Below are 11,042 nucleotides of genomic sequence, written 5' to 3' on the forward strand. Positions count from 1 at the left end.
TCCTTTCCTTTCCTTTCCTTTCCTTTCCTTTCCTTTCTTTCCTTTCTCCAAGGTAAGGTGTCACCTTGGAGATTTTTAATGATTTGGGGTAAAATTGGCCGAAAATCAAAAATCCTTGAGAGCTTCTGAGCCTGAACTTCCAAACATCTCCCTCTCCAAGGTGAATTTTGGGCTCCTTTTGTGCATGAGCCCAGAGTGGAAAAGGATGTTTCTTCCTCATCCTATTCCCTATAAATGTAGGGAACTCATAAAATCAGACGATGTGGAGGTTGGGAGGGATTTCATTGGAGTCACCTTGGAAGATTTTTAATGATTTGGGGTAAAATTGGCCAAAAGCCAAAAATCCTTCAGAGCTTATGAGCCTGAATTTCCAAACATCTCCCTCTCCAAGGTGAATTTTGGGCTTCTTGTTCAGCCTTTGGTGCATGAGCCTAGAGTGGAAAAGGATGTTTCTTCCTCATCCTGTTCCCTGAAAAATGTAGGAAGCCTCTCCATGCTCATAAAATCAGAGGATGTGGAGGTGGGGAGGGATTTCATTGGTGTCACTTTGGAGATTTTTAATGATTTGGGGTAAAATTGGCCAAAAATCAAAAATCCTTGAGAGTTTGGGAACCTGAACTTCCAAACATCTCCCTCTCCGAGGTGAATTTTGGGCTCCCCGGCGGCGTGGAAGTGCCTCCGTGGTGGAGTTGACCCTGGCTGTGTTTGTCCCCCAGCCGTGCCGTGCAGAGGAGCTTGGCCATCATCCGCCAGGCCAAGCAGAGGAGGAAGAAGAAGGAATATTGCATGTACTACAACCGCTTCGGGAAGTGCAACCGTGGCGACAGCTGCCCCTACATCCACGATCCCGACAAAGTCGCCGTCTGCACCAGGTGGGGAGGGATGTGGAAGTCGCCGGGACGTTGGCGGGCTTTGGGGTGATATTCCGAAGGGAAACAGGGTGATAGAGGGTTGTAGGATCGCAGGGATGGGTGTTCTTGGGTTGGGAGGGATCTGCGGGAAGAGGATAAGAAAAGGTTGTAGGATCGTGGAGTGGTTGGGGTTGGAAGGGATTTTGGAAGGTCATCCCGTTCCGACCCCGTGCGGTGGGCAGGGACACCTCCCACTAATCCCAGGCTGATCCCAAGTCGCATCCAGCCTGGCCTTGGACGCTTCCAGGGATGGGGCAGCCACAGCTTCCCTGGGAAATCCATCCCAGCACCTGGGAGCAAAAATCCTGGAAATAATTGTCCTGCTTTAGTAATTGATGATTTGTTTCCAAGTGTTGGCAAAGCAGGGAAAATTAAGCCCTTGTTCATCTGTGGCTTGGGTTGGAAGGGAATTCTGAGGGTCATGGAATTCCAAACCCCCTGCCATGGGCAGGGACACCTCCCACTATCCCAGGTTGCTCCAAACTCCCCTTGGACACTCCCAGGGATGGGGCAGCCACAGCTTCTCTGGGAATTCCAGCCCAGCCCCTCACCACTCTCACAGCCAAGAATTCCTTTCCAATATCCCATCTAACCCTGGGAAGCCATTCCCTGTGTGCTGTCCCTCCATCCCTTGTCCCCAGTCCCTCTCCAGCTCTCCTGGAGCCCCTTTAGGCCCTGGAAGGTGCTCCAAGTTCTCCCTGGATCCTTCTCTTCTGAGCTGAGAGACTTGAGACCCTTCCCTGACCGCACACCGGGCGATTCCAGTGGCAGCACTTCCCAGATCTGCTCGGATCCGTACAACAGCTTCCATTCCCTCATCCGGTGACGTCGCGCGGCTCCGAGAGCGGATGATTAATTCCAGGAGAACGGACTCCCGTTGCCAGCTCGTTAGACCTGCCCAGGAGTTGATTAAACTCCATTATTAGTCGTTTAAAAAGTGCAGGAAAGACAAATCCGCCGATGAACTCCCGGAGTAAATTTCTCCATAAAAATTGCTGCTGGGCTGGGATCGCTTGGAAGCCGCCCCGGGCTCAGTGGGAGATCAGAGAGGAGGGAAAGGTGATTTATGGGGTTTTTTAACCATAACACATCCCACAGCTCCTTGCCTGCTTTAGGAATTGCTGCTCCATGAGGTCTTTGGGATCTCCATCCCACCCTGTTTCTGTGGATCACTGGAGGACAACACTGATTTTCTCCTGGTCTTGTGTCTCCTTCTCCTGGTGCCTTTGGCCCCAATCCCAATCTTTAGCTTTTTCCCTTATTTGTGAATTTTTTCCCTTAATTTTGTGAATCTCCTGTCACAGGGGCAGCTCCTGGGAAAACTTCCGGCTCCAAACATCCTTTGGGATCTTGGGATCTGTCCTGTACCTGCCTCTGCTCCTCAAGGGTTTTGGCCGCTCCCACCTGGAGCTCCTCCCGGTGCTTCATCCGGAATCATGGAGTCATGGAACGGGTTGGGTTGGAAGGGACCCGAAAGATCACGGAATTCCAACCCCCTGCCACGGGCAGGGAGACTTTCCACTAGCCCAGGTTGCTCCGAGTTTCATCCAAACTCCCCCTGGAACACTCCAGGGATGGTGATTCCATCCTGGAGGTAATCAGGGCTCTCTCGGAAGGACCTTTTCTCCTTCTGGGAGCATCATCCCTGAAGTTTTGGGGTACAGCCCTTGCTCTGCCAACTAAGGAGCAGCCAAATAGGATGAAAGGACTGAATCCATCGGGAATCAGCAGCTGCTCTTCCAACAGGACCCAATTTAGGGTCTCAACGACGAGTTTTTGTGTGTTAAAACCTCATGGTTTGGGACCCACCTCGTGCTCAACCCTTTCCCTCTGCTGTAATTCCAGGTTTCTCCGTGGCACGTGCAAGAAGACGGATGGGACCTGCCCCTTTTCCCACAAGGTGTCCAAGGACAAGGTCGGTGTGACATTCCCAGGGACATTCTGAGGGACGCGGGGGGTCGTGGGAAGGTTCTCCCTCACGGAGGGTTTCCAGTTGAGTTTGGGTTTTGCTTCCCAAGCTTTTCAGGCTCCTGGATCAGGATAGAACCATGGAGTGGTTGGGGTTGGAAGGGATTTTGGAAGGTCATCCAGTTCCAACCCCCTGCCAGGGGCAGGGACACCTCCCACTAGCCCAGGTTGCTCCGAGCTGGCCGTGGGACACTTCCAGGGATGGGGCAGCCGCAGCTTCTCTGGGAATTCCACCCCAGCCCCTCCCCACCCTATGGTTCTAAAAGAGGTCTAAAAAAGGGAAAGGAACCTGGAGGAGAGGGAAAGGAGTTTGGAGGAGAAGGGAAGGAGCCTGGAGGAGAAGGGAAGGAGCCTGGAGGAGAAGGGAAGGAGACTGGAGAAGAAGGGAAGGAGACTGGAGGAGAAGGGAGAGCTGGAGAAAAGGGAAAGGAGTCTGGGGGCAAAGGACCCTGGTGGAGAGGGAGAGGAACCTGGAGAAAAGGGGAAGGATCCTGGAGGAAAAGGAACCTGGAGGAGAAAGAAAGGAGCCTGGAGGAGAAAGAAAGGAGCCTGGAGGAGAAAGAAAGGAGCCTGGAGGAGAGGGAAGCTGGAGAAGAGGGAAAGGAACCTGGGGGAGAGGGAAAGGAGCCTGGAGGGAAAGGAAAGCTGGAGAAGAGGGAAAGGAACCTGAGGGCAAAGGAGCCTAGTGGAGAGGGAGAGGAACCTGGAGAGGGAGAGGAGCCTGGGGGAGAAGGAAAGGAGTCTGGGGGAGAGGGAAGCTGGAGAAGAGGGAAAGGAACCTGGGGGAGAGGGAAAGGAGCCTGGAGAGGGAAAGGAGCCTGAGGGAGAAGGAAAGGAGCCTGGGGGAGAGGGAAAACTGGCAGTTAGGGAAATTTTGCTCCACAGAGGATTGCAGGGCAGAACAGGGAATTCTCCAGGCAGGATCAGAGCCCCGGATTCCTCGGATTCCTCCAGCAGCAACGGAGAGAATCCAGTGCCCATGAGTGCGGCGGTCTGGGAGCTCAGGGGAGCTGCTCCAACAGCTTTTCCCCTTCCAGGAGGTGAAGGATCAAGAGCTTTTGGGTTCAGGATGAAACCTTGGAGCACTCCTGTGCCTCAGTTTCCCCACTGAAAAATGAGGATAATCCCAGTTTTCTGTGGGAAAGCCACGTGGGTTCAGCTGCCCCAGAGCTTTCCCTGGAGAGGAAAAGGAATGTGGAGGAGAGAGAAAGGAACCTGGAGGAGAGGAAAAGGATCCTGGAGGAGAGGGAAAGGAAAGGGAAAGGATCCTGGAGAGGGGGAGGAACTTGGAGGAGAGGGAAAGGAACCTGGAGGAGAGAGAAAGGAGAGGGAAGGGTCCTGGAGGAGAGGGGAAGGAGCCTGGAGGAGAGGGAAAGGAGTAGGAGATGGAAAGGAACCTGGAGGAGAGGGGAAGGAGAAGGAGAGGGAAAGGAGCCTGGAGGAGAGAGAAAGGAGAAGGAAAGGGAAAGGAGGAGCAGAAAAGGAACCTGGAGGAGAGGGAAAGGAGCCTGGAGGGAAGGAAAGCTGAGAAGAGGGAAAGGAGTCTAGGGGCAAAAGACCCTGGTGGAGAGGGAAAGGAGCCTGGGGGAGAGGGAAAGGAACCTGGGGGAGAGGGAAAGGAACCTGGGGGAGAGGGAAAGGAGCCTGGGGGAGAGAGAAATCTGGCAGTTAGGGGAATTTTGCTCCAGAGGGGACACAGGGCAGCGCCCTGGGTGAGGAGCATCTGCCCAGGGAATTCTCCAGGCGGGATCAGAGCCCCGGATTCCTCCAGCAGCGACGGAGAGAACCCGGGAACCGCGAGCGAGGCGGTTTGGGAGCGCAGGGGAGCTGCTCCAACAGCTTTTCCCCTTGAGGAGTTCGGCGAGGAATCAGCATTTTTTTTTCCTCCCTAACCTTCCAAAGTCAGCCCGGGAGCAGTCGGGAGGCTCCCGCGGAGTTTTGGGATCGTGGGAGCACCTCCCCCGCGGCGCCAAGGAACGCGCTGGGGTTGTTTGTGCGGCCGGACCGCTTACAATTAACAAGGTTAATTAAACCCGCGGAGCTGCTGCCCCTCGATAATGGCCCGGGCTCGGCGGGCGGGAGGGGCCGCGCCTCGGGGGCAGAGCCGCCTTTATTATCCCTTTTTATTAGCGCTAATTCGGGCTCTCCATCAAAAGGCGCATTAAGGGAGTCGTTGGCGGCTTCCCGAGCCCCGTCCTTTCGGGAATGTCGGCGCTTCAAAGGCAATTAAAGATAAACTCTTCCCTTTTTTTCTTTTTTTTTCCTAGCGTCCCTTTTGTTTTCTTGCCTCTCTCTCTCACACAGTTCCCGACAAACCCTCCCCGTGCCCTTCAGGGATAAGGGTTTGTTGGGTTTTTTTCCCTGGATGGCCCCCGCCCGGGGTTGTTGTAGGGTTGGAAATGTTGCAGTGCTGGAGGAGAGGGAGAGGAGCCTGGAGGAGGGGGAAGCTGAAGAAGGGGGAAAGGAGCCTGGAGGAGAGGAAAAGAGCCTGGAGGAGAAGGGAAGGAATCCGGAGAGGGAAAAGAATCTGGAGGAGTGGGAAAGGAGCCTGGAGGAGAAAGAAAGGAGCCTGGAGGGAAAGGAGGCTGGAGGAGAAGAGAAGGAGCCTGGAGGAGAGGGAAGCTGGAGAAGGGGGAAAGGAGCTGGGAGGAGAGGAAAAGGAGTCTGGACTAGAGGAAAAGGAAACTGGAGGAGAGAGAAGGGAACCTGGAGGGAAAGGAGCCTGGAGGAGTGAGAAAAGAATCTGGAGGAGTGGGAAAGGACCATGGAGGAGTGGGAAAGGGCCATGGAGGAGTGGGAAAGGAGCCTGGAGGAAAAGGAAAGGAGCCTGGAGGAAAAGGAAAGGAGCCTGGAGGAGAGGGAAAGGAGCAGGAGAGGGAAAGGAACCAGGAGTAGAAGGGAAGGAGCCTGGAGGAGAGGGAAAGGAGCCTGGAGAAGAGGGAAAGGAACCTGGAGGAGAGGGAAAGGAGCCGGGGCCTGGAGGAGAGGGAAAGGACCATGGAGGAGAGGGAAAGGAGCCTGGAGAGCGGGAAAAGAATCTGGAGGAGTGGGAAAAGAGCCTGGAGGAGAGAGAAAGGAACCTGGAGGAGAAGGGAAGGAGTCCGGAGAGGGAAAGGAACTGGCAGGACTGGGATGCTGCCGGTGAATGGAGGGATTGATCCCATGCTCTGCAGGGAGGAAATTCGGGATGTAGGCAGAGCAGGAGGAGCTGGACCAGCTCAGCACATTCTGCCTGTGTTAGGGGGTGAGTTAAGGATGCTGGAATATCACAGCAGGCTGGGAATTTGGGGTTAATTCCAACAGCTGGCACGAGGTGAAGTTTGGGTCCTGCTCTGTCGGTTTTCCCTGTGGTGCCTCAGGAATGGGGGGTGTGGGAGCGGGGCTGTGCCTCTGGATCCAATGCTCCTCTTTCCAAATCTCTGGATCTGAAAGGATCTCCTTGTCTTTTCCCTCCCTCTCTCCTGGGATATCCCTCCTGGGACATCCCTCCTGGAGCAATCCCACAGGGACATCCCATCACTCGCAGCCCTTGGTGGGGGTTCCTTGGAATGATGCAACCTCCCCAAAATCCTTGTGGAAGTTCTAGGACCCACCACGTGGAGCCTTTATCCATGGAAAAGCCAAATGGAGGGAGGACCCCCAGGATGGGGTTTTGGCCTTTGTGGTGTCCAGAACCCCCTCAGGGGATGTTGATCCCTGTTGCTGCTATTCCCATCTCCATGGCTGCATCACCCCTTGGGAATGACGTTCTCCAGGTTTCCCTCCTGGTGGCCACTCCCTACTTTCCAACCCCTCCAGCATCCCAAGGGATGCTGAGCCGGGCCCCTTCACACACCAGGAGACCATGGAACATCAGGGATATTCCTTGCAGGATGCCAATGGAAGAGCTAAAATATCCCTCTGGAATCAGTGACTGGCAAAAGGTTTCTCTTTATTTCCACTCTGGGAAGGGGTTGGAATGATCCCGGATCCGGGTTTCTCTTCCAGATGCCAGTGTGTTCCTACTACTTGAAGGGGATCTGCAGCAACAGCAACTGCCCCTACAGCCACGTCTACGTGTCCAGGAAGGCAGAGGTGTGCCAGGATTTCCTCAAGGGATATTGTCCCATGGGAGAAAAGGTAAGGAAGGGGTTTATTTATCACGGCTTCCCAGGGTTCAAAGGCGCGAGCGACGTTCCGACGGTGCCGCGGGGCTGGAAAACGCCCAGAGTGGATGAACTGCTTTACCCAAGAGTTGTGGAAAAGTGGGTTTACAGGCAGGGAAAAAAAAAAAAAGGAATGAAATCCAAGGTTTCGACTCATAAATGTTGTGCTGGTGGTTTCCCGGGAAGAGCCTTTCCGTGTTCCCCTGCCCGGAAAACCCCTCTCCTAAACAGATGGAAAAGAAAAGGCTTGTGATTCCCTGTTTTCCATAGGAAATCCATGGATGTTAAAGCTTGTTTTCCATGCTGGCTCCAGGCCGGGTTAAAACTTGAGCTTTAAATGTTGACACAGGGAATGGCTTCCCAGGGTTAGATGGGATATTGGGAAGGAATTCTTGGTTGTGAGAGTGATGAGTGACTGGAATGGAATTCCCAGAGAAGCTGTGGCTGCCCCTGGATCCCTGGAAATGTCCAAGGGGAGGTTGGAGCAACCTGGGATGGCAGGAGGTGTCCCTGCCCATGGCAGGGAGTGGAACTGGATGACCTTTAATGTCCCTTCCCGCCCAAACCATTCCATGATTCCATGATTTGCTGTGCAGCATTGGCCCACCCCTGAGCCCAGGGGGAGGATGGCAGCCATCCTCTTCCTCTGGGAAGCTGGGAAGCACCTCTGGGATGCTTTTCCTCTGGAAAAACCATCTCCTCCATGTCCTGGACCGGTTCATCCGCTTCCATGAGCCAACAGCAAGCGACAACACTTTCATTCACATCCCCCTAAACATGCTGGGCTTGGACTTGCTGCTCCTGGAGATCTCTTCCTGCTTCATGATTTCAGCTGCTTCCCACCAGGGAAGATGCTGGGATGAGCAGTTGGATGGTTGGATCCATGTGCTGGAACTCCAAAGGGCTTTTCTCCTCCTTTTCTCCATCCCTCGTTGGCCGAGCGGAGCCACGGGAGCCCCATTCCCAATCCCTGTGGTGTCATCACCTGTCCCAGGCTCCAAACAGAATCCAAACACGACCTTGGGTGGAATAATTGGATCGTTTAGGTCGGGAAAAGACCTCTAAGCCCATCGAGTCCAACCTTTCAACCAAGTCCTACTTTTTCCCGAGGAAAAAAGCACCATGGAGCAAAAACCAGGCAAGAAGAAAGGGGGGGGAAAAAAAAGCTAAAAATGGAGAGTTTTAGGGCAAGCAGCACATCAGCAACAATGGAGGGAGGCTCTAATAAATTAGTCTGGGCTTAATTCCTTCTTGGAGGGGACGGGATAAACAATTCCCAGGAAGGAAAACGCGGGAATGCCGCCGGCCTCCCCTGCGGCCCAGCACCGACCACGCAGGCAGGGGCCTATGCCAATTCGTTTCGAAAAAAAACTATTGCAATTTAAATGAAAATATCAAAGAGATAGTTAGAATATTTATTCTATTAGGAAAAGTGCTTACGGCGTCACTTTGGGAGCGTCGGGGAAGGCATTCTCCTCCGGATGATGGATAGCAGCCTGTAATTATGGATGGGGGAGAAAGTGCTGAGAGGGCCAGATTGAACTGGGGGAGGGAGAAATACCAGCGTGGGCCATTAAGGGTTAATTTTATCCTCTAAATAATATCGAAAGTGCTGAGTCCGGGCCTTTTGCTCCGAGCGGAAAGTCCTCAAATGGACCCCGGAGAGTTTCTAATATTCTCCTGAATCGAGGGAAAAATGTTAACCTCGGCTTCCATAAAAAACGACGGCTCGTTAAAGAGGCAACGCTCCCTTTTCCCGGTGAATAATTTAGACCGGGAGTAAATCTTGCCCTCGTTCCGCCTTTCCCCGCCCTGGGAACGGGGGAGACGCCAGAGCGATGTCCTGGGCGGATAAACTCGGAGAAGGACAGCAATAATTTGGGATTTAGGTGCTTTTATGCTGGAATTCGGCACATGGGGCTCTTCTCCCGGTGGTGTTTTCCTCCTCGTGCCCCTCCCCAAAGAGCAATTCCTGGTTTTTATCAGGCTTCCATCAAAAATGTCCATTATGATCCATAATTTATGACGTGGTGGCGGCGCCACTTAAGCACTTCCTGGGGTGTCTCGGAGGATTCCAGGACAAGTGGATCAGGCCTTTGACCCATCCCGTGGGCTGGAACTCCAACTGCCGGGGCCAAACCTGCTCTGGCTTCATCAGGAATTATGTAGGATAACATGGGAAAGCTTTAAGTTGGCATTCCCAAATCCCTTTTTCCGGGAATTTGGGCTGGAGAGGGCCAAGGTCCCTCCGCCCTTTGGGAGAGGGGCAGTTCCTTCATTAAGGGAATGTCATCCCCAATATTAATTAGTCGGTCACAGGTTGGACTTGCTGATCTTGGGGGGGTCTTTTCCAACCTAAATGATCCCGGGATTCTGTTTCCAGAAGGTGGCAGAGAGAGGGCCTTGATTTCCAGCATCCTCAATGAGTTCCTCGGTCGTGGCTCGGGAATTTCTCCACCTTTTTGTGCTTCCCAAAGGGATTGGAGGGACCTGCAAGTCGAGCTTGGTGAAGCAGTGGGTGAAACACAGCTCCAAATATCCCCATGGATATCTGGATCATCCCTAAACACGGCATCATCCGTGTTGAAACTGAATCCATGAAGGATTCCCACCGCGGATGTCTCTGTCCCCCCTTTTCCTGGAGCTCCCTGACCTTCCCCGGAAGTAGGAAGAGAGGGAGAAATGGGGCCTCTCTCCCAGGGACTCCCCAGCTCCTCTCTGGCTCCACATCCCTCCTCCCATGTGGAGCCTCCTGTTGGGGCAGGAATTCCCTGGGAGAGGGTGGGATGAGGATGTGGATGTGAGGGATGAAGTTGCCGTTCACGGTAGTGTGATCCCAAGGTTGGGGAGAAGCGGGAGGAGACATTGGATGGTTGTGGATTCTCCATCCTGGAATTGTTCAAGGCCTTGTTGGACGGGGCTTGGAGCAACCTGGGCTAGTGGGAGGTGTCCCTGCCCATGGCAGGGGGTTGGAATTCCAGGGGGTTGGAATTCCAGGGAGTTGGAATTCCATGATCTTTAAGGTCCCTTCCAACCCAACCCATATTTGATGGGCTGAGATCTCTGCCTGGCCAAGAGCTCGGATCTGGGAATCACCACAAGCACTTGGATCACATCCATAGGTGATCCCAAGGAGCAACTGCCTTGGGATTTGCCTTACAGGCACAAAATGTGGAAGGGAGATTTCCATGGGATATTGGGAAGAAATTCTTGGCTGGGAGGGTGGTGAGGGGCTGGAATGGAATTCCCAGTGAAGCTGTGGCTGCCCCATCCCTGGAAATGTCCAAGGGGAGGTTGGAGCAATCCGGGATAGTGGGAGGTGTCCCTGCCCGTGGCAGGGGGTTGGAATTCCATGATCTTTCCGCTCCCTTCCCACCCAAACCATTCCAGTACTTACTGGGATATATGAGAATCAGAACCTTGGGAAGCTCTTGGTGCTGGATTTCTCCAGCATTCCCAGTGCGCCAGAGCAAAGACAAGCAAGTCAGACCATTCCCCTCTGACTGCTGCACCTGGAAAATTGTCTGGAATTAAACAACCTCCCCCTCTCCATGTCCATGAAGGCGCGGGAGCCGCGGGAAATCCCCCTCTCTCCGTGTTTCCTCGGAAGTTGTTCCCCCGTGGGAGCCATTAAAGCAGCGAGAACACAGCGAGATTAAACAACGAGGCTTCCAGAAAAAAAAACTGCTGGAATAAATCAGGGATGAGCTGGGCTGGGAAAAAATCCCTCTCTTTTTTTTTTTGTGGCACCACCAACCTTTCCCTGGAGATTTGCTCCTTATCCGTGTAAAACGAGGTGGCCAGGGCAGACCTGAGCAACCGGCGCTTCCCGAGGAAGTGCAACTTCCCAAGGAAGTGGAATGTGGTGCTTTCCCACAGCGGCAGCTGCTCGATTTTTCTGCAGAAAATGCAAATGCGGGGATTTTTTAACCTTCTCCTCCTCCTGTGGGTTTTTTTTTCTTGGTGCCTTCACTTGGTTCTTTTCCCCTTTTCTACTGGCAGTCGAAGAGTTTCCCAC

The 11,042-nt window shown here is 53.6% G+C and overlaps 1 protein-coding gene across 1 annotated transcript in view; it reads left to right on the forward strand.

Annotated features, from left to right (window-relative positions):
• ZC3H3 (zinc finger CCCH-type containing 3) overlaps nt 1-11,042 on the forward strand; it is a 129,847-nt gene that overhangs the window by 100,343 nt on the left and 18,462 nt on the right. Inside the window, exons 8-10 of the mRNA XM_029959255.1 lie at nt 717-872; nt 2,757-2,826; nt 6,867-6,998. Of these exons, the coding sequence (XP_029815115.1) occupies nt 717-872; nt 2,757-2,826; nt 6,867-6,998 (358 nt within the window). The remainder of the gene's footprint in view (nt 1-716; nt 873-2,756; nt 2,827-6,866; nt 6,999-11,042) is intronic.

The sequence above is a fragment of the Manacus vitellinus genome, unplaced genomic scaffold (genome assembly GCF_001715985.3).
Source record: "Manacus vitellinus isolate BGI_N305 unplaced genomic scaffold, ASM171598v3 scaffold_1_pilon, whole genome shotgun sequence".
Lineage (NCBI taxonomy): Eukaryota > Metazoa > Chordata > Aves > Passeriformes > Pipridae > Manacus > Manacus vitellinus.